We start from the raw sequence: 23379 nt of genomic DNA on the forward strand, positions 1-23379 counted from the left end.
GACGTTTCGCCAGCAACTGTGACTGGCATCCTCAGAGGTATAGCCCAGAAAACTGGAGTTCTCTCTGGGTCAAAGTGAGAAGTAGATGGTAGGCACTTTTTCTCACTTTGACCTAGAGAGAGTGCCAGTTTTCTGGGCTATACCTCGGAGGATGCCAGTCACAGTTGCTGGCGAAACGTCAGGGCTCACAATGCCACGGCCGTGGCCACACAGCCCGGAAGATCTACAACTAATGAACTCCAGCCATTAAAGCCTTTGACAACATATAACAAAGTCTCTATTGCTTTTTTGTCTTGTCTGTCACTGTTCACCATTTAGCCTTGTGACTTTGTGTTAAAGCAATCATAACCTCATTATTGCAAAGCAGAGATAGTACTCCCTGAGAGCAGAATATAACTAAACTCATCCAGCAAAAACACCAGCTGCTATTACAATAAATGGGCATTGCCACTTTTCATCCTTTTTCCTCTCCACGCCTATCCCTTCACAGGTACTTCATAGACTGGAAGAGCGACGTCGACAACTTCTTCACGATAGATGGGACGGAAGGTACTGTTGCCACAAATGAATTGCTGGACAGAGAGAACACCGCGCAGTACAATTTTTCAATTGTCGCAAGCAAAATTAGTAAGTACAAGCAGAAAAAGAACCACCGTATTCTGAAAGCAATTCTGGGAATGCTTCATCTTTTATTCATTTCACATGACACCGTGTTTGCCTTTTTAAGCTCCATTTTTGAAGTAATATGCATTGTTTTCTCTCGACAAAGGGCAGAGGGAGTCATTACCTTCAGAGTGCATTAAACCTCAGAACAATTCATACAACTGTTCAGCTGCTTCTGCCACAGATATTTTTCTCTACCTTTGCTTCCTGACTGGAATGCCATTTTAACGGCATCCACATGATGCCATCCTTAAATTACCCACTCTCTAGGTTGCCCCATCCTCGTTTTGCTCTCTCTCAAGACTGCTTCGCTGTGACCTTTTTGGAAGAAATGTAATTCAAATGTGTGAGCTTGCTGTCTGGATAGGAAGGTGGTATTTTTAAAGGTCCTGTGTGGATCAAAGCCACAGCAGTTTTATGGTATAGCAATTCCCCCTTTTATAAATCCTCAAAAAGGCATCCTATACCCTGGCGGATAAAATATGCAGTGGGAATGGTAGCCAGTGGAGGAAAATGCGCATAAAATTTATTTACAGATGCTCTTTTACCAAGGCAAATGCCTTTGCATTCACAGGAGCAGTTAATGCAGAATGGAGAATCCTCACTGCGTGGATGCAGCCTTAGGCTTATTTCATTCCCTAATAGTCATCTTTTCATCAGTACAGCTTTAGTTAGCAATTAACCATATATAATTCCATTCTTCCTCTAAAAAAGAGTCAACCTGGACTTTAAGTGTGTGTCATTGTGCCCATTAATTAACCTGAATGAGAGAACCATGTGCATTTCCCAACAAACAATCCAGCTGTTGACCTCTGTGAGTGAAGTATGCTCTTATCTAGAGCAAGATCAACTGGCACATACAGCTGATCACCTTCACAGGAGGTGAAATTGCACATTGAGTTTCAGTGAATGACCAAATATATTGAAAAGGACAATGCTGCATGAGCACAGTCAAAGTCCATATGACGGACAGGTTTATGTCAAGCATGGTGAAATTCCATTGATAATTGATGGTTATAAGGTCCTGCCTAACACTGATCTGTGAAGTATCATGGAGGACCAAGCTTTGCTAGCTCTGTTATTCTTTCCCTCCCCCCCTTCTTGCTTTATTGCCTGAAAAGTAGTAGTAGTGAGAAATGAAACAAACTTGAGAAGAAGTAATCAACGCCTTTCCATACATTCCTGGTAGGGAGTGCAACACATCTGGGGGAAAGCAAGGACAGTGTCCTGATAACACTATGAGAATGTAGACATTTATGATAGTTTATGTGTGAGAGCTACCCTGCACCCCCACCCTTTGGAATCCTTTTGAAGTAAACCTTAAAAGTATTGTATCAATGTATAATCATCATCATCATAGACCTTTATTGGCATTAATATAAGGATACAGTATACTTTAAAACCAGCAGTGACACTATAGAATATAATAAAAATTATATAATATAAAACCAGCAAAAGTTAAATGACATAAAATATAATAAAAATATAATAAAAAACCCAGCAAAAGTTAAATGGCATAAAATAGCTGTGGGCTATGCATGAGTAAAAGCCTCTCTGATTCGGATCGCAACTTGTAAAAAACAAGCAACGTGAGTAGTGAGAAAGTTGTGTTTCCCGTGGAGTAAAAAGCGGACCTTGGCATTATCAGAAAGGCCTTGATGGTCAGAGAGCTGAGCATCCAGGTATTTTGCTCGTGGGCTGCTATAGAAAGGGCAGTCCAGAAGAACATGAGGGACCATTTCGATGACTCCTTGGCTACAAGGGCATCGTCTAAGATTGCGGGGGATTCTGTGGTATCTTCTGGAGAGGATGGCCGATGGTAGTGCATTAAATTTAGCCCGCATGAGTGCTCTTCTTTGGTGAGGATCTGTTAAAAAGAGGAAATAGGGAGCTAAAAGCCCAGGAGTCTGGGATAGACCCAGATAGCTTGGGGAGCAAGTTTTCCGAGCAGCCTCAGTTAGACGTTGCAACTGGATGTCTAGTAATCTGCATTTGATGGATTGAAATACCGCAGGAGCAGAGGATAAGTATCAATGTATTTGTAGCATTACTCTCAAGAACCTGTTACACAGAAAGTATCAGTCTATCAATAAACGTAGTCCTTGTATCAACTTCTACTCGTCATTGAACCCACATGCTTGACAGTTAGGTTCTGCCTCTCTGAAAAAGTCACTAGTGGGAACTGATGGAAATGTGGGGGGAGCTGCAGATAGTTCCGTTGATAGTAAGACTAGCTGCGTGAAGCTTGGGAGAAGGGCAGCTCAATGCTGAGTGGAAAAGGTCAACTTGTAACAAAGAATCCCAAATGCCTCACAGGGAAATAGTTCAGTAATTCAGCTGGAAAGAAGCTGTGTAACATGTGCCTGATACTACTCCAAAGTTATGTTCAGAACAAAAATAAAAGTCAGTTCCTTGTTTGTATAACTATGTGGGCTGGATTTATATGGTTGCAATGAAAGCAGTTGATCCCTTTTTCACAGAAGTTAAGATCACAGCCTGTATTTAATTAGATAGATAGATAGATAGATAGATAGATAGATAGATAGATAGATAGATAGATAGATAGATAGACAGACAGACAGACAGACAGACAGACAGACAGACAGACAGATAAATAAATAAATAAATAAATGGTGGCAGCATGTGAATGAAACAGTGTTCGAGGCTCCATCCCCAGTAGCTCTGTGAAGTGGCTGAGTGAGGGGTGATTATTAAAGGTGATGTCTTTGTGAATGAGAGAGAAGACCTGGTATATAAAATGGTTTTTATATGTTTTAAAGAGGCAAGGTGAGTGGTGAACTGTGACTGTCTTCCTTTCAGAGTTGTGGATGGTGATAGGGACTCTGAGGGTGATAACAGATGGGCAGTTTGGGGTGGTTGGGAGGCATTTTGAATTGGGCCAGCTCAAAAAGAACCATCCTGAAGCCCTCACGTGCTCCCCAGTGATGTGCTTGCACCTCCAGACACAGAGGCGCCTCAGAAGCCAGAGGGCTCTTTCTTCCCCCAGCAAGTTAAGCGCTCAAGCACTCATGCGCTCCAGTGCTCCCAACAGTTTTTAAGGGGAATAAAAGGCAGAAGCTGCTTGGGGCAGCTTGGAGCTTTCATACAGTCAAGTCACCTGGCATCCACCCAGACGGATTTCTGGCTGTTGGCTCAGAAATTTGCGATCACTTCAGAAGTGGCAGCTTTTTGAGCCAGACTGTGGGGGCTGGAGGACGGGCGAGTGTGGGATGAGGATGGATGGCAGATGTTTGTGTGTGTCGGCCCAAAGTGCCATCTCTGAGTTGGCCCAAAGTGCCGCTCTGTAATCACCCTGAGTAAATGAGAAAGTGTGTTACGTAAAGTGATGGATAAGCACTTGGATACTAACCCCCAAATTTAAAATAAAGATGAAAAGTATTCTTGAGACAAAAAGCCTTGGTAAATTAGGGAACGTGTGGAAAACGTGTGTGCGTGTGGAAAACAGGAGGTTATTTGTGGCCAGAACTCTCCTGAGGTAAGTCTCAGGTAAAGCACGAAGAGGTGCTGTGAAAAGGAGTGAGTGATCTGGTGAAGGGGTTTGCCCTCTGGAGGTAAACGTTTCAAGTAAAACATAAGGAGGTCCAATAATAAGAATACTGGGGAATTTAAAAAGGGGGGAACAAGTTGGCAAAAAGGATTTGCCCATCTGAGGTAAAGTTAAGGTTGTACATAAGGAGGAGCTGTAATAAAGATCCCAAATAGTCAAGGGGGGAAAAAAACCACCTATGTTTGGTAAAAGGATTTGACACTCCTGAAATAACCAGAAAAAGGGAAAGGCAGTTGTCACTAAAATGTCTCTGAAGAAAATGAAGCTCGTGCAGATGAAGAGGGAGGTGCTGGATCTATGCATATTGACAGTGAGGTAGAAACAGAACCAGGTACTGTAGAAATGTGGAAAATCACAGAGAGAACTGAATTGACTAAATGTGAACATCAAATTAAATTAGCTAAAATAACAGCTCAAAGAGAAAAGGAAGAGTGAATTGAATTAGCCTAAATAACAGCTCAAAGAGAAAAGGAAGGACAAATTGAAATAGTCAAAATAACAGCCTGAAGATAAAAGGAAGAATGGGAATTAGAATTAGCTAGACTGAGGAATGAAAAAAACAAAGAGAAGAAAGACCAGAATGAAGGTAGATATTGAAATTCAGAAATTAAGAATGAAATAAATTTAACTGGAGGAAGTTCATACAGCTCCTAGAGTCCAGGAAAGGTAGGACCAGAACCAATGGATTGAAATTAAATCAAAAGAGTTTCCGACTCAACATTAGGAAGAACTTCCTGACCTTTAAAGTAATTCCTCAGTGGAACAGGCTTCCTCAGGAAGTGGTGGGCTCTCCTTCCTTGGAGGTTTGTAAACAGGGGCTGGATGGCCATCTGATAGCAGTGAAGATCCTGTGAATTTAGCGGGAGGTGTTTGTGAGTTTCCTGCATTGTGCAGGGGGTTGGACTAGATGACCCTAGAGGTCCCTTCCAACTCTATGATTCTAACTATGTTAGGGCAGATATGAAAAGAATCCCTGGATTTCCAAAAGGGCATAATTTGGAGGCATACTGCATGAATTTTGAGACAGCCTGCCTGGATTTCAACATCCCTGAGGACCAAGGAACGTTATACCTGAGATAACACAAGAGCAGCTTCTCAATTCCTTTGCACAGCCCAATTCACTTAGCAGATTTCTTGGAAGTAAGATCAACTGTACTAAACTGCCCCCTGACTGCCTCCTCAAGAGAAATCCCTGGCTACGGTTCTGGTAGGATCCACTGACCCTAAATATGAATGGAGTCACTCAGAAGTGTGATTTGCAAATGCCACCTAAAGTACTGGAGTTAACGGACACTTTATTCAGGGGTGAAAATGGATTCAAGCAACCTAGTAACTTGTCCACTGAAAAAGTGCCCGATGAGGAACCCATCCATGAGAAGATTCTGTGTTTGTCTCCAGAACAGGAAAATGATAAATTTCACTTCTCTGATGAAGAGATTGAGCAAAACCACAAGCTGACAGAAAGCGGCCATATTTCTCAGTGGTTTGGTAACAACTGCAAGAAAGTTGGAGTCACGGTTCCGTAAGAAGACAATACACCTCTATAGATCCCTGTCAGAATTTCGTTCTATATGTACAGTTGCAAGCAGAGGAGATGGATTTTACTTAGCTGTTTTTTAAAAAGAGAGTCAATTACACTCTACACTTGACTGAACCACTTTCACTGCAGACTAGTAATTCTGTCTAAATTCTATCCATTTCCACAGCATTGTGAGCCACCAAGGCATATACTCTTACAACATGGTGTAATACAAATAAACATCCTCACAGTTCCTTTTATTCTGTTGTTTTCATTAGGTTAATTAGGCTTGTGATTGTAGAGACACTTCATCATACAGCTGTAATGTGTTTTAATGCCTCAGAAACCAGCAGGGATGATTTAGAAAGACCATTCAAAGCTGAGGCAAACTCAAAACGTTGCTGCCTAGACTTCCTGGGCATACTTTGGTCAACAGTGAATCACAACCAAGGCCTGTTGAAAGCAACTGGGTGAGATTTAGATCTGATCTACACATGTGGGAGAAATGCTGAGGTAATATGCCTCCAAATTATGCCCTTTTGGAAAAAGAAGACGACAACCTTCTCTGTAAGGCACACAGAGAGCCAGTGTAGTATAGCATGGCGTAGTGATCAAAGTGTCAGACTAGAATCTGGGAGATCCAAATTCGAATCTCCACTCTGCCAGGCAAACTTGCTGGGTGATCTTGGGCTACTCACAGGCTCCTAACCGGCATCACACATTTATTGTGAGGATAAAATTGAGAAGGGGAAGAAGAAAAAGAATTGTAGATTTATACCCTGCCCTTCTCTTTGAATCAGAGACTCAGAGCGGCTTACAATCTCCCATATCTTCTCCCCCCACAACAGACACCCTGTGAGGTGGGTGAGGCTGAGAAGGCTCTCACAGTAGCTGCCCTTTCAAGGACAACCTCTGCCAGAGCTACAGCTGACCCAAGGCCATCCCAGCAGGTGCAAGTGGAGGAGTGGAGAATCAAACCCGGTTCTCCCAGATAAGAGTCCGCACACTTAACCACTACACCAAACTGGCTTTCTACAGACACCCTGTGAGGTGGGTGGGGCTGAGAGGGCTCTCACAGCAGCTGCCCTTTCAAGGACAACCTCTACCAGAGCTACAACTGACCCAAGGCTATTCCAGCAGCTGCAAGTGGAGGAGAGGGGAATCAAACCCGGTTCTCCCAGATAAGAGAGCTCTGGCTGACCCAAGGCTATTCCAGCAGCTGCAAGTGGAGGAGTGGGGAATGAAACCCGGTTCTCCCAGATAAGAGTCTACACCAGACGGGCTTTCTCTACACCAAATTGGCTCTCTGGAGAATGTAAGCCACTTTGGGTCCTAACTGGGAAGAGAATTGGGGAATAAATGGGGGGAATAAATTAGTGAGCCAGCATCCGCATGTCAGCTCTTAAAGTGCTATCATGATTCCCATGACCCGTCCGTGTTTTTCAAGACACCACATTTCTGCTAATTGCAACAGCCACACAGACATGAAGGTTCACAAATGAAGCTTTCGCAGGCGCTCCGTCTGAGCCAGGTGGCAGCTGCGCAGGCTGCTATGAGCTGCTTGCAGCGGACTTTTGGCAACTCTGAATTGGCCTTTCTCTTTGAGCATCTCACAGATGTTTGACCGGGCTCTTCTTGTAGTTATACAAAACCCAAATGCCTTTTGAATTTCAATGAACTTTGCAGCTCTTTCCAGTTGTACCCCGTTATATAATTGACAACTCATTTCCAAGTATGGACACGTTTCCAAATTGTCCTGCCATTTCTGGTTTAAGTAGAACTTTCCAGGTGGCCTCCAGTCAACTCTCAGAAGCTTCAAATGCGTTTGGCCTTTGCCACTTTTGTGTGGAGAATCAGATGAAGGTCAAGAACAGGTCTCTCCACTGCATCATCTGGATCTGCTTTATCCTCTGGGCATTCTGGCAGCTGCTTTCCAGGGACCATCTGCGGTCTTGAGATGGAGCACTCTTGGAAACCAGTGATGATGTCAAGATCCCTTGCCATTTTATTGTATTGCTGTATTGCTGTGGTGTGTGTTTTAAAATACCTGCTTTGCTAACCGGGGAAAATAAAAGTCTTTAGGCCCTCTAACGCCATCTAACCATCAAGGTCATCACTATCTGTTAGAGAAGGGTGGCCAAACTGTGGTTCTTTCACACATATTGTGCGGCTCCCAAAGTCCCCACTGCCCAATCGGTCGACTGGGAGAATGCATTTAAAGTTAAAGTTCCTTTCTTTCTGCCTCTCCCTCCCCATCTATTTGCCTCCCTTCCTTCCTTCCTTCCTTCCTTCCTTCCTTCCTTCCTTCCTTCCTTCCTTCCTTCCTTCCTTCCTTCCTTCCTTCCTTCCTTCCTTCCTTCCTTCCTTCCTTCCTTCCTCCCTCCCTCCCTCCCTCCCTTCCTCCCTTCCTCCCTTCCTCCCTCCCTCCCTCCCTCCCTTCCTTCCTTCCTTCCTTCCTTCCTTCCTTCCTTCCTTCCTTCCTTCCTTCCTTCCTTCCTTCCTCCCTCCCTTCCTCCCTTCCTCCCTTCCTCCCTCCCTCCCTCCCTTCCTTCCTTCCTTCCTTCCTTCCTTCCTTCCTTCCTTCCTTCCTTCCTTCCTTGTGGCTCTCAAACATCTGGCATCCATGTCTTGTGGCTCTCAAACATCTGACATTTATTCCATTTGGCTCTTAAGTTAAGCAAGTTTGCCACCCCCACCCCCCCGTGTTAGAGTGTTTTGCTAATGACTCTTGTGGTATGAGAATGTCTGCCTTGTAACAATTTAATGTTTTAAACTTATCTTGACGACGAAGCACAACACTGCATTGCAGTGTCGGGGAGAGAGGGAAGACAGCAGAAGGGGGGACCTGAGCCTCATCACACAGGGTGGGGGGTGACGGCACTAAACTCCGGCAGGCCACTTCTTCAGTGGGTTGCCCGCCGCTGCAGAGGTGCTGCGGTGAGACTGTGTGTCGTCACTGTGCAGCGCCATGAGGGGAGAGTGGCAGGGCAGCAAGGCTGCACGGCACCGGGGGGGGGGGGAGGTGCGGCGAGGCTGTGCAGTGCCACAGGGGGAAATTCGGTGCCCCCACCCTGCCGTCCTCAGTACCAAGAAAGTTGGGGAGCACTGCTCTATATGACCAGATCCTGGCATCAACTTGACCGACCTGCCAGTCAATAACCCGGAGCCAGCCTAACCCACCTGCTGGGGTGGGCGGGGGAGAACTATAGGATGGCAGGATGTTGGATCCCAAAAGGACAATTGATACTAAGTGGCCTCAATTGCCACTTGAGCATGAAAGCAACCCATTGAAAGCCCCAGTGCTGGGCATGCCCGATGAAAACCATCACCCTAAGATCTCTTAAGGGGATTCTGTTAGGGTCTAGAGATACTTTAGCAGAGTTGTGTGGAGAGAACCACAAAAACAAACCAGGCAGACGTTTTAGCTTAAGAATAAAGTAGTTTACTTTTACTATGAGGAAAGGGTTACTGGGATTTCTAGAAAACAAAAGAAGGATTCATTATCCTATCTAGTCTCTAGACTACATCTCGACTCTCTGGAGTCCAAACTCTAACTGCATGGAGATCTGAGGGCTTTACACAAAGGGCAATAAAAACTGACCAAATGGTTTCCCCCAGACCACCTCCCAAATATATGGATTAGCCTATTAGGGCTTTGCTTCAATGGTCACTATACATATTGACACCTAGCCTGAGCGGGAGATACGTGCACACATTCTCATTGGCTCTATCTCTCACTGGCTAAGCATCAGCATGCATATACATTCATTTAATTAACTCATGACAACAGGAAGTGAAATTGCACCAGAAAACCCAACAGATTCCCATCCCCCACTTTCAGGGAAAACGGGCATGCAGTCTGGTTTTCCTAAAATGGATCTGGACCCATGCTGATACCGCCCCCAGGTTGTGTCAGAGAAATGAAGCAAAAAAAAAAAAAATCCACCCTGAACCAGAGCCTAAGATTCAAATGACCCTATCACAGAACCCTCCCCCTGGAGGGACAACCCATAACCCCAGCCATAACCTTTCCCTGGTAAAGCATTGCCACTCAGGGAGGGGTGGTTGGGCAAATAATTTTCACATTCCCAGGTGAGCTGGCTGGCCTGGCAGTGTCGCACATTTCCTTCCTGGCGGCCCTCCTCCTTGCCTAGTTCAGGCCCCATCATAGGGCATCGTAGGAGGCGATGGGCCAGGTTTTCACAACTTTGCAGCCACCTTGCCCCCAACTACCCCTGAAGCCTGTCCCACCTTCCATTGCCAGTCCATTGAATGAAAGGTGCAGTTACCATACAAACAGTATGGTTAGTAAAGTCAGGCATGGAAAAAGGAAGTATGTCAGACAGACACCCCCCCCCCTTAGTACAACTGAACCCCACAACCCCCAGCCCCACAACCCTCAGCACACAAAACAGGTGCATGGCATTTCTTGGTGCTCAGGTTTTGTGCCGGAGCTGGAAAGTGAGGATATTCCTTTTAAGGCTTGCCCAAAGGACATAGCCATGTCCTTTTCCCAACCTTTATGTCCTCACAAGGGACAGCCCTTCTTGTGTGAGTAATTTACCATACAGAGATAAAAGGACATGTCAAGAGAGACTGGCACTTACATCTGTCATGCTTTAACGCCGGATATATAATGTTGTTTGGGCTCACATACTTACAAGCGTTTCATAACTTCTTCCTTCTTAATTTTTTTCTTAATAGGCAATCCGCTATTAACCAGCAAGGTCAATGTCATCATAAATGTCCTAGATGTCAATGAATTCCCTCCTGAAATTGCAGTGCCCTACGAGAGTTATGTGTGTGAAAATGCAAAGCCAGGACAGGTATCTTCTCCTTTTTAACGTGTGTTGTATATTGAGCCATAACCGGTTACAGTGATCCTGTGTGATGGTTATCCAAGCCCTTATTTGTATGCTCTGAGAACTTCTCCAGTTATTGGTATGCTTTGAGATCTTCACATGCGGGATGGTTTATTGGTTTATTGAGTCTACCCCATTGGCTTTCTAAAGACTGACCTGCATTCGGGGCAACTGATGCTAGCAGTGCTTAGAACAGAGGTGGCCAAGCTGCAGCTCAGGAGTCACATGTGGCTCTCAAAGCCCCCCACCGCCCTGTCAGCCAGCTTGGAGAAGGCATTGTCTCTTTAAATCACTTAGCCAAGCCAAGCCAACTGGCAGCTTGGAAAATGCATTAAAGTTGTTTTCTTTCCACCTATTTTCCCTCCTTCCTTCCTTCCTTCCTTCCTTCCTTCCTTCCTTCCTTCCTTCCTTCCTTCCTTCCTTCCTTCCTTCCTTCCTTCCTTCCTTCCTTCCTCCAACTGGAGAGCCAGTTTGGTGTGGAGAGCCAGTTTGGTGTAGTGGTTAAGTGTGCGGACTCTTATCTGGGAAAACCGGGTTTGATTCCCCACTCCTCCACTTGCACCTGCTGGCATGGCCTTGGGTCAGCCATAGCTCTGGCAGAGGTTGTCCTTGAAAGGGCAGCTGTTGTGAGAGCCCTCTCAGCCCCACCCACCTCACAGGGTGACTGTTGTGGGGGAGGAAGGTAAAGGAGATTGTGAGCCGCTCTGAGACTCTTCGGAGTGGAGGGCGGGATATAAATCCAATATCATCATCATCATCTTCTTTTTCTCCTTGAAAGGGCAGCTGCTGTGAGAGCCCTCTCCAGCCCCACCCACCTCACAGGGTGTCTGTTGTGGGGGAGGAAGGTAAAGGAGATTGTGAGCCGCTCTGAGACTCTTCGGAGTGGAGGGCGGGATATAAATCCAATATCTTCTTCTTCTTCTTCTTCTTCTTCTTCTTCTTCTCCTTCTCCTTCCTTCCTTCCTTCCTTCCTTCCTTCCTTCCTTCCTTCCTTCCTTCCTTCCTTCCTCCCTCCCTCCCTCCCCCCTTCCTTCCCTCCCTCCCTCCTTCCTTCCTTCCTTCCTTCCTTCCTTCCTTCCTTCCTTCCTTCCTTCCTTCCTTCCTTCCTTCCTTCCTTCCTTCCTTCCTTCCTTCCTTCCTTCCTTCCTCCCTCCCTCCCTCCCTCCCTCCCTTCTTCCTCCCTCCCTCCCTCCCTCCTTCCTCCCTTCCCTCCCTCCCTCCCTCCCTCCTTCCTTCCTTCCTTCCTTCCTTCCTTCCTTCCTTCCTTCCTTCCTTCCTTCCTTCCTTCCTTCCTTCCTTCCTTCCTCTCAAACATCTGATGTTCATGTCTTGTGGCTCTCATGCATCTGCTATTTAACCTATGTGGCTCTTATATGAGGCAAGTTTGGCCACGTCTTGCTTAGAAGAACTCTGCAGAGGGTCTTTGGAAAGGTGACATACGGTGCAATCCTAAGGACCCCCCGGCCACAGCTAATGTGCTCCCTAAAGGATTTGGGCAGAGACTAGGCAGTAGGGAAAAGACCAAGAGGCTGGATCACAGAGGCTGCAACCATATTAACACCTGCAGCAACAATGCTGTTGCCGCCCATGCAAATTGCAAGGCAGGATGTTATGCAGAGGGAAGGCAGAACCAATCATGGGCTGGCAGAGGGAAGACTCAGCCCTGCTCACATCACAAGTGAGGGAAGGGAGGGGAAGGGGCGGGGCGGTGGGTCGCAGGGCTGTGGCCATAGTACCCTCCCCCTCCCCACCCCACCAAGAACAGAGCTCTGCCAAACAGTAACTGGGTATCTGACAGAGTTGGCCTCAGAAATCTCCCACTAGTAGCAACACCAAGTGGGGCCGTGACCCACACTCTCCTAAGGCTGCAGTCACCGAGAAAGGAGCAGACTTCAGACTGAAGGAGCCTGGAGGGAAGCATACAGCAGTGCCTGAGTTGTTGGGGCCAGCTGCACCACGCAGCTCCATGTACCCATGCCCACAGCCATCCCACTTCTCTCACCCCCCTGGCCATGCAGCCTGGCCATTGTGGTCCACAGTGTCATAACTGACCTCCATCTCCTCCTGCATTGCCACAATGGGATGGATGATTGGGACACTAGCCGCCAGGGCCTCTGGGAAGCTCCCCACTGGGAAGACGGGGTTCCCACAATGGTGTCCACTCCCTCCTCTTTTGGCCCCAAGGCTGGCTCCTGGATACCCAGCATGCCGGTTGGCCTGGAAACCACCATGGGCCCGCCTGTTGAGGGCCTGGCAATGCCACCGCCACTGAGTGAGTCCCCTGCTGAGGGGAAGGGCATGTGTGGATGAGTTGCAGGGGGGCAAGGAGGGCTAGAGTGTCAGAGAAAGATGCTGGCCCCTCTGCTCAGTGACGAACTGTCACCAAGAGCCCTCAGACCCACTGGACAAAAGCTCGATGCCTCAGCTGTCCACTACCACAGGTAGTATCTCCATGCATGATAGGTTCAGCCTTATCTCCAGGCATTCCCTGCTCTACCACCTGCTCACATGGACACCCTGGACCATGAAGACATGCACCTGTTTCTGAGCCAGACCAGACAAATCATTCCAGACCTGCAGAGCGGAGGTGGAGATATCTCCTTCCAGATCGCATCATTGTGATGTTCTGAATTCTTGGTGCTGGGGGGGGGGGGGCAGTGGGAGCTCTTCTGGAGTTCTGGCCCCGCTGGCGGACCTCCTGATGGCACCTGGGTTTTGGCCACTGTGTGACCCAGAGGGTTGGACCGGATGGGCTGCTGGCCTGATCCAGCCTGGCTTCTCTCATTTTCTTATGACCCATGGCAGAGAACTGCTCCACTGCCATGTGTGAGTAGGCACAATGGTGAACAGAGGCCAAATTTCTCCTGGTGGTGGCAAGGACCATCCTGGCATCTTCCACCACCAACCCATAAGGCAACACTGTCTCAGCCTAGGTCCAGTTAGGCTACTAGATGGCGCCACAGTCATGCCACCACCACAGCAGGGAATGCAAAGGCAGGGCAAGGGACCGTGGGAACCAGAGGGTTTCAGAATGTACCCCACCTCCCTGTCCTGTACCTGCTTATCCTAGAGATATGTCACCAGAATTTGCAAACTACAAACACGCATGGCCATTGAGTTGACATTTGGCTGGCTGAAGATGTGGTTCTGTTGCCTCCACCACATGGGAAGCTGCTGGGCCATGACTCTCTGCCATCAGTGGCCCTATGGAGGAGGTCTCCTGGGCTGGGGAGCAGAGGGAGAAGGGCAGAACAGCCTGATGGGCCCATAATCCCAGCCTCATTGGCTGGTACTCCACCTCAAACCCTCCTCGAGGCAGATGATGGTGCTGTCTGAACGACACTCACCTGTCCTGGGTTGACGTGCTCAGTGTCTGCTAATTATCCCTCCGCCACAACACCAGCAGCAGCTGCACAAGGCTCTGATCCTGCAAGGGAACGACTGCAAGAGTCGCCTGACAAGCAGCTCCACCAAACAGAGGCGGGGCAGCTGCCAGACCACCCAAAACTTCCCATGAATCCAGTCCTCTGTGGGGAGGGGGGTCCCAGGCGAAGGAATGAGCAGACTGCCCAGTGTGGGGCTGAAAACATCCCTCCACCACTGCCTCAGCTGTTCACTGGGGAAAATTTCCTGGGATCTTTTTCTCTTGCATGATGGGGGTCATGGCGCCTGGAGTCTGTGACTCCTGATGTCCCTGCACAAATGCAATTCTGGGCTTGAGTGGGAGCAGTGGCGTTGCTGGGGAGGGGATTGGAGAAGTCGGTTTGGGTTCCCTGCCCTTGCTTACCCATCACTGCCCTGTCCCCTCTTTGGACCAAACATCTGGAGATGAGGGAGCAGTTACAGTTCTGCAGTAGGGCGTTTTAGCCACACATTAGCCACACCGCTTGGACTTCTTGCTCCCCCTTGGGTGTTAGCGCTAAGCAAGGCTCTTTTTCCAACAGGATCTCCTCTGCATATTAGGCCATGCCCCCTGATGTAGCCAGTCCTCCAAGAGCTTAGAGGGTTCTTAGTAGAGGGCCTACTGTAAGCTCCAGGAGGACTGGCTACATCAGGAGGGTGTGGCCTAACATGCAAAGGAGTTCCTGCTAGAAAAAAAGCCACGGCTGAGATTGCAAACATCACTGTGTCTCAAGCACTTGCAAAGGCACAATACGTGGCTGGTAGGCCACAGGTGGCTTGGTGGGTCACGAGCTGTGTAGGCTTACCTTAAGCCACTGATGTTGCGACTCTTCAGCAGTTTAAGGATGACTGTCTCCGAGAGAAGTACTCAGTCACTGTCTAGTAAGCCTCAGGGATCCACAGACGTTAGGCAATGCAATCACAAGTTCCTGAGATGGGAACCAAAATCATAAAAACCCAGCCGTTTCCTCCTGGGCAGGGAGAAATACGGTCTAGTATAAACGCGAACTATACGGCAAGTGTAAATTTTGCTAACCTTCTTCACTACCTGGCACTGCACGTTCCCTCCCCTCATTAACAGTTTCCGTGAACTCAACTTTTCTCGAGGCCCCGCTCGGTGGGAATAAAGGCAACCAAATATCCTGCTGTTTGGTCTTGTTTTATAAGCTTTGCAGAATCAAAGGGAGAGCAGGGAGGCCCCAGGCCATAACAGCTTGCTCTTATTGCATTCAAAACCCTTGCCCAGAGGAGAGAGGACTTGCAGCCTCAACAATTCCGTTGCTCGAATTTATTATACCAACAGAGTGAAAAATATTTCCTTGATCTCTTCCGGATCGGCAGTAACCAGTTTTAAATAATTGTCCACAGAAGCTGCTTATACAGGCTTTTTTTGTGACACTCGGAGGCACATAACGCATAGATATGTTATGGCAAATGTCCAAATTGAGGATGCAGTCAGCAGAGGCGAGGGGAGGTTGAGAATCGGACATGGGCATGCTGAACCTCACAAAATAAACAGAAGGACGAATAGAATCAATCACCTGAGGTCACCTGTTTACTAGCATAAGCAGGGTTTTGGGGTTTTTTGATAGCAGGAGCTCCTTTGCATATTAGGCTACACACCCTTGATGTAGCGAATCCTCTAAGAGTTTAGCAGAGGGCCTACTGTAAGCTCCAGGAGGATTGGCTGCATCAGGGGTGCGTGGCCTAATAGGCAAAGGAGTTCCTGCTAGAATTCCTTACAGGGCTCTTCGTACAGGGCCTGCTGTAAACTCCAGGAGGGTTGGCTGCATCAGGGGTGCGTGGCCTAATAGGCAAAGGAGTTCCTGCTAGAATTCCTTACAGGGCTCTTCGTACAGGGCCTGCTGTAAACTCCAGGAGGATTGGCTGCATCAGGGGTGCATGGCCTAATAGGCAAAGGAGTTCCTGCTAGAATTCCTTACAGGGCTCTTCGTACAGGGCCTGCTGTAAACTCCAGGAGGATTGGCTGCATCAGGGGTGTGTGGCCTAATAGGCAAAGGAGTACCTGCTAGAATTCCTTACAGGGCTCTTCGTACAGGGCCTGCTGTAAACTCCAGGAGGATTGGCTGCATCAGGGGTGCGTGGCCTAATAGGCAAAGGAGTTCCTGCTAGAATTCCTTACAGGGCTCTTCGTACAGGGGCTGCTGTAAGCTTCAGGAGGATTGGCTGCATCAGGGGTGAGCGGCCTAATATTCAAAGGAGGTCCTGCTAGAATTCCTTACAGGGCTCTTTGTACAGGGCCTGCTGGAGGCTCCAGGAGGATTGGCTACATCAGTGGGGTGTGGCCTAATATGCAAAGGAGGTCCTGCTAGAATTCCTCACAGGGCTCTTTGTACAGGGCCTGCTGGAAGCTCCAGGAGGATTGGCTACATCAGGGGGGTGTGGCCTAATAGGCAAAGGCGGGCCTGCTAGAATTCCTTCAGGGCTCTTTGTACAGGGCCTGCTGTAAGCTCCAGGAGGATTGGCTGCATCAGGGGTGCGTGGCCTAATATGCAAAGGAGCTCCTGCTAAAAAAAAAAGCCCTGAACATAGTTAATGTTCAAACATTGTCATAGGTCATTCGGAGACAGCATGGTGTAGTGGTTAGAGTGCCTAACTAGGATCTGGGAAGCCCAAGCTCGAATCCCCCCTCTGTCCTAGAAGCTTGCTGGATGAGCTTTGAGCCAGTCACGTGTGCTCAGCATCACTGATGGAGGTGAGGATAAAATGGAAGAGCGGAGGAAATGATGTAAACCACTGCGAGACCGATTTCACAGCCGGGCTTGCTCTATGGAGAGCCCTTTTGATCCTGGCGCTTCTCTCCATTTTCGCACAAGTTGCCCCGGAGCTGCAGGTTGGCGCGCCCTTCTCCCCAGCAAGCGGAAACCACTTGGAAGAAGATCCTGCTTGCTGCATCAGAGCGCCGCACCAACTCGCAGCTCCAGGGCAACTTGTGTGAAAACAGAGAGAAGCCCGGGTAGGCTTCCCAACCCTCCCGCCCTGGCGGGGAACCCCAGGATTTCCAGCCTCTTCCCCCGCTTCCCAAAAAAATGGAAGCAGGGGAAGGGGGAAAACGGTACCAAGGAGCATGGCGAGCTGCCCCATCTCAGAGCGGGCAACGCCGCTGCGCTGCTGCCGCCTCTTCTCCGCTTCACCATAGCTGCTCCTCGGAGATGGGCTCAGGCTGAGCCCATCTCGGAGGAGCAGCTAAGATGAAGCGGAGAAGAGGCAGCAGCAGCACAGCGGCATCGCCCGCTCCACCTCTGAGGTAAAATCAGAGAAGGGGAGGGTGGAGGCAGGCCAGGAGCGTGGTGGGCCGCGAATCTGGGTCCTTCTAGGACCCGGACTCGCGGCTCGCCACACTCCTGGCCTGCCTCCACCCTCCCCTTCTCTGATTTCACCTCAGAGGCAGAGCGGGCAACGCCGCTGCACTGCCACCTTTTCTCCGCTTCACCGTAGCTGCTCCTCCGAGATGCGCTCAGGCTGAGCCCATCTCGGAGGAGTAGCTACAGTGAAGTGGAGAAGAGGCGGCAGCCGCGTAGCGGTGTCGCCCGCTCCGCTCTGCCTCTGAGGTGAAATCAGAGAAGGGGAGGGTGGAGGGAAGGAAGGCATTTAAAAAGTTGTGAGGTCCCTTTAATTGTGATGGACAAAACTCCCTTTGGAGTTCAATTGTGCTTGTCACACCCTTGCTCCTAGCTCCACCCCAGTGTCTCCTGGCTCCACCCCCAAAGTCTCCTGGCTCCACCCCCAAAGTCCCCAGATATTTCTGGAATTGGACTTAGCAACCCTAAGCTCGGGGAGCAAAAAGACTCTCCACCTTGAACAAGCCTCGTGTGAAATCAGTCTAAGTCTCCATTGGGTAGAAAAGTGAGGTTTAAATGAAGTAAATAAATTTATAAAATTCACATTACCTCTTGCTGCTATGTGCACCAACCCCAGCCCTTTGTGGAAGGAGAACGTCATTCTCCAGACGATAGTCTGTCTCCTCTGGACCCGGAGGAGAGATGAAGAAGCGCTGTGTCAAGAAGTCAAGTTACCTGCCTTTATTGAGCTGCAACCACTCAATGGTCATTCTAAAGCTTGGAGCAGAGAAAGCATGCCCAACCTTTGTGCGTTGGTGTTGGTACCTTCAGACTGGGTCTGTTGGGTGCATTCCTCCAATGGGGAAATCCCTGCTTGGGGAAACAAAGGCACATCTCTCCTGGTCTTTTCATGTTGTATACATATCCAGAGAAGGCCCAGGAAATGGAAGTTCCACACTGCCTTTTTAATGTCAAATAGTGAAATGCCCATCATTATGATGGGTGGAATAAGTTATGAAAGGCCAGCCTATCAGTGACAGGACCCCTAAGGTCGGTTCACCACTGCAGTTTGCAGTTCACAATGAAATAATGTCTCGCCCAAGAGTGCACCAGTCAACTGGCAGACTGGCAGCGGCTCTCCGGGGTCTCAAGCGGAGGTTTTTCATGCCTATTTGCCTGGACCTTTTTTTTTAAGTTCTAGTGGACTTTTTGTCCCTGGCCTGGCATTGGGTAGGGGAGGGCAGCATAGCCAGCAAATGGCAGGGTAGAGCAATTGACTTGCAGTTCATGGGCCAATCACTGTGGGTGTGCACATCACAGCCAATGGGAGTGCCAGATTTGGCCAGTTCCGTTAGGGGATTACTATTATAGATTTTATGTAGAGGTGTGTTTGCAAAACTTTTCCTTTCTCCATTCTCCCATGCCCACATACTATTCACGCTATGCACACTCAATATTTGTATTCCGACACAGCTTACTTACACTATCCACTGACCACTTGCATACACCAACACTCACACCTGCCCCGTCTAACAATTATTCAACACATTCCAAGACGGTTATTTATGGCACTTCACGCCTAATAACATAGACATCAATCTGCTAGTCGGATTTATATTGCCCCCTTGTTGATGCAGCCCAGTTAACATAAACTATCGGTCACCAGGCTCCAAACTTTAATCTGCTAACAAACATTTCCATGATTTCCTGACGACGTTTGCTTCTAGCACACGAAAGCTTCCATTCTGAATAAGACTTCGTTGGTCTTAAAGGTGCAACTTGACTCCTACTTTGTTCTACTGCTTCAGACCAACCCGGCTGCCCGCTTGGATCCATCGACACGTCACTGATCGAGTCTCTTTGCTTCAGTGTTGATTCCCTTTCCACCAATAGGACATCGCCCCATTTGCCCTTAAGCTTCCTGAGCCGACATTTGTTTCAAATTCTGAGCAGTCGACATGTTCCTAGATACAGAAACACCTGAATAGCTGAACAAATGACAAAGGGCTTTCCTTTTCACTCCCCTGAAGCCAGGGTTCTTTCAGCCAATAGCTGAAGAGTTTCCAAAGGGAATAGCTGGGTTTTTGCAAATCCATGTGTGTGTGGTTTTTTTTATAAATCTTTTTTATTATTATTATATCTGCTTCCATACATAAGTGCCCTCGACAGATTGATCAAAGCCAGCATCGCCTTTGCAAACAGATAAAAGACCAGAGAATCACTTTATTTCCAGAGATTAGGGGAGGGGGGAGTGGTTTGCACAGGAGATCTTCTCACCTACTGCTTTTCCATATTTTACTTAAACATGACATTTTAGGGTGGGTTTTTTTGTGAGAATCTAAACGGGCCAGAGTTGTGTGCTATCACTCCATATCCTCTTGTTCTAATTTTGCTATTTAATTGCCGTGTTAAGATCTCCCTGGTTCCCTCAGAGACGTGTGCCCTAGCGTTGTCCCATTGTGTTCCAGGTGATTCAGGTTGTTGGTGCTGCAGACAAGGATTTGTCACCTGCTGGGCAACGCTTCTCCTTTCGATTGTCACCTGAAATTGCTGCAAAGCCAAACTTCACAGTCCACGATTACAGAAGTAAGGTTGTTTTATTTTTGTTCATTATTCTGTCCTCTTGCTGTTGTGCCTGCAGCCCTGTATGCCTGGCTTTTGTGTGTATGTTTGCGTGTGTGTAGTTTCAGTGCACAATTGCCTTTTTTCAGATGTAGAGCAAGTGTGATAGAAGTGTTATAGGCAGGCCTCGGGTTCAGCGGGAGCTCACAGGAGCACAGCTCCTGAACCTTTCTGTTCCTTCCCATCTTGTCCATTGAATAGTAGGTGCAGCTGCATAACAATCACTGGATAAGCGTCAGCACCTTTTTTTCTACAAAATGACCCCTGGTTATAGCTTCAGCATTGCCAGCTGTAGGATGACTAGCTGAAGGTGTGGAATCCTCCCTAATCATGCCCTGACTTGGATAACCCAGGCAAGCCTGATCTCATCAAGTCTTGAAAGCTAAGTAGGGCTGACCCCGGCAAGCACTTGGATCCATGGAATACCAGAGCTGGGAGACAGAGGCAGGCAATCAAGACACTTCCCCTCCAAACCCCAGGAGGAGTCACCATGACTTCCAGGCACGCACACACTTTGAAGAAGAAAAAAACAAAACAAAACCCTAATCAAAATGTTATTCCTACTGATAATTTTGGATTTTACTATCCTTTGACCTAGTTTCCAGTTGTGAGTGGGTGAGAATGAGATTAAGGTAGAGCAAATGAATGGGTGGGGAAACAGTGCATCTTCTCTCATACATCAACTTAATCTTTCACCAGTAATTAATAGCTAGAGTGTGCTAATTTATAAAAGAATCTTCTCCAACTTTTGCTCACCTAAGGCAGTGTGATACATAGGTGGAAGCCAGATCCATCCTGAGCTACTTACAAATCAGAAACACAAAGATTTCTGCTTCGCACAGAAAGAGAGAATTGATCATAGGATTTTTAAGGCTGATGTCCCTCCAGGTAGCGCACAAGAGGGGAGCTAACAGTTAAAAATTACTCTTATCCTAAATTGGAATATAACTAAATGGGTATATGACTACAGGGAGTGGTTTTAAATAGATTTTATGGCCCATTGTGGGTTCAATCCAGCTTGTTTTTTTTCATTCATTTTGACCCAGTTCCAGTATTGACCACAGCCCCTTTTCTCAAGGCTATTGTCCATGCAGGTCCCATGATCTTCAGCCCAGAATATTGGTGGTCAAAAGCGATGCCCTCTCCCATTTTTCACGGATTGAAAATCAGCTTGAATCCACCCTACGCTAGGGGGGAAACTGGTATGATACTGTAAGATTTGTAAACAGATCTTACCAGCAGTTTTTACAGAGTTTGTAACAGCAATGCCAGGGCCCGAGTTAGGCTAGGGCCACATGTGTGTGGCTAAAGAGTTTAATCTTTCCTTTCCTGTGTGTTTTTTGGTCTTTGAAACTGACACCCCCTTAGCTTTCTAGGACTAATCATGTCATGGGGGAGGGATCAATTTTGATCACAAAAGCATATAGGGTTGCCAAGTCCAATTCAAGAGATATCTGCAGACTTTGGGGGTGGAGCCAGGAGACATTAGGGGCGGGGCCAGGAGCAAGGCTGTGACAAGCATAAATGAACTCCAAGGGAGTTCCGGCCATCACATTTAAAGGGACAGCATATCTTTTCAATTCCTTCCTTCCATAGGAAATAAGGAAGGATAGGGGCACCTTCTTTTGGGGCTCATAGAATCGGACCCCCTGGTCCAATCTTTTTGAAACTTGGAGGGTATTTTGGGGAAAGGCACTAGATGCTATACTGAAAATTTGGTGCAGCTAACCCAAAAAACAGCCCCCCCCCCAGAGCCCCAAATACCTGCAGATCAATTCTCCATGACTTTCTATAGGAATAAATCTCCATAGGGAATAATAGAGTTTCCAGCAGACATTTCCCTCCCCTCCCCCTGCTTTCTGACGACCCTGAAGCGGGGGGAGGGGCTCCAAACCAGGGGATCCCCTGCCCCCACCTGGGGATTGGCAACCCTAAAAGCATATAAGAGGAGAAGGGGTTGTGCCTTGTGCATTGCACCCCAACCTGGTTGCGCCCCTCATTGCTGCAAGCTGGAAAAGATGGAAGAGTTAGTGATGAGCCTCTTGATATCCTACTTGTTTTGCCCCCTCCTTTAGAATGAAAGCATTTATCTACCACTCATTATCTGATAGCCATGAACAAGGTAACGCTCAGCCAAAATCCTTGTTTAGTTTGTGCAGAAAAGAGGAAGTGGTTGAGTCAACAGAGCAGGCCCTAGGTTGGATCCAACCATATTTTCAGTGGGGAAGAGGGGAGGGGGTTCCCCTTCGGCTACCAAAAAGGCTGTTCCGGGGATCACGGGTCCTGCATGGAAAAAGAGCCATGTGGAATGGGTAGAGTTGCCAATCCCCAGGTGGGGGCAGGGGATCCCCCGGTTTCGAGACCCTTCCCCCGCTTCAGGGTCATCAGAAAGCGGGGGGAGGGGAGGGAAATGTCTGCTGGGAACTCTATTATTCCCTATGGAGATTTATTCCCATAGAAAATCATGGAGAATTGATCTGCGGGTATCTGGGGCTCTGGGGGAGCTGCTTTTTGGGATAGAGGCACCAAATTTTCAGTATAGCATCTAGTGCCTCTCCCCAATATACCCCCCAAGTTTCAAAAAGATTGGACCAGGGGGTCCAATTCTATGAGCCCCAAAAGAAGGTGCCCCTATCCTTCATTATTTCCTATGGAAGGAAGGCATTGAAAAGGTGTGCCGTCCCTTTAAACGTGATGGCCAGAACTCCCTTTGGCGTTCAATTATGCTTGTCACAGCCTTGATCTTGGCTCCACCCCTAATGTCTCCTGGCTTCACCCCCAAAGTCCCCAGCTATTTCTTGAATTGGACTTGGCAACCCTAGGAATGGGGGTTGTAGTAAAGAGGGAAAACGGGTGAAGTGGAGTGGAAAAGCAGGCTGGATCCAACCCCCTGTGCGTATTGTGATCTGCTCTGCTCGAAGGAGTCTGACAGCCATGTTTGGTGGCCTGCCAGGCACTGGATAAACTTCCCACTGGGACTGCAGAAAGGGAGAGGAGGACCATCTCCATGGCCGGTAGAAAGTGTACAGCTTAGCAGCAACAAGACTCAGTGGATCTGTCCTCAAAACTCAGCTCAGCTGTCAATTCACTGGGTTAGCCAGTTTCCGTCAGCCGAGGATCAGCAATAGGCAGACTGAGGGAAAGGTGTTGCTCAACACCTAGCAAGGGAGTGGGCCGTAGGGCTGCCAATCCTCAGTTGGATGCAGGGGATCCCGCTCTTTGGAGGGCCTCCCCCTGCTTAAGGATCATCAATAAGTGGGGGGGGGAGAGGGAAATGCCTGCTGGGCACTCCATTATGCCCTATGGAGACCAATTCCCATAGGATATAATGGAAAATTGATCCATGGATATGTGGGGCTCTGGGGGAGGGCTGTTTTTTGAGGTAGAGGCACCAAATTTTCTGCATAGCATCTGGTGCCTGTCCAAACCCCACCCCCAAGT

General features: G+C 48.2%; 1 protein-coding gene across 1 annotated transcript in view; it reads left to right on the plus strand.

The window, feature by feature from the left end:
* CDH12 (cadherin 12) overlaps positions 1-23379 on the plus strand; it is a 1126549-nt gene that overhangs the window by 1098174 nt on the left and 4996 nt on the right. Inside the window, exons 10-12 of the mRNA XM_060244300.1 lie at positions 491-627; positions 10455-10576; positions 19785-19902. Coding sequence (XP_060100283.1) covers positions 491-627; positions 10455-10576; positions 19785-19902 — 377 coding nt within the window. The remainder of the gene's footprint in view (positions 1-490; positions 628-10454; positions 10577-19784; positions 19903-23379) is intronic.

Source organism: Heteronotia binoei, chromosome 7 (assembly GCF_032191835.1).
Source record: "Heteronotia binoei isolate CCM8104 ecotype False Entrance Well chromosome 7, APGP_CSIRO_Hbin_v1, whole genome shotgun sequence".
Taxonomy (NCBI): domain Eukaryota; kingdom Metazoa; phylum Chordata; class Lepidosauria; order Squamata; family Gekkonidae; genus Heteronotia; species Heteronotia binoei.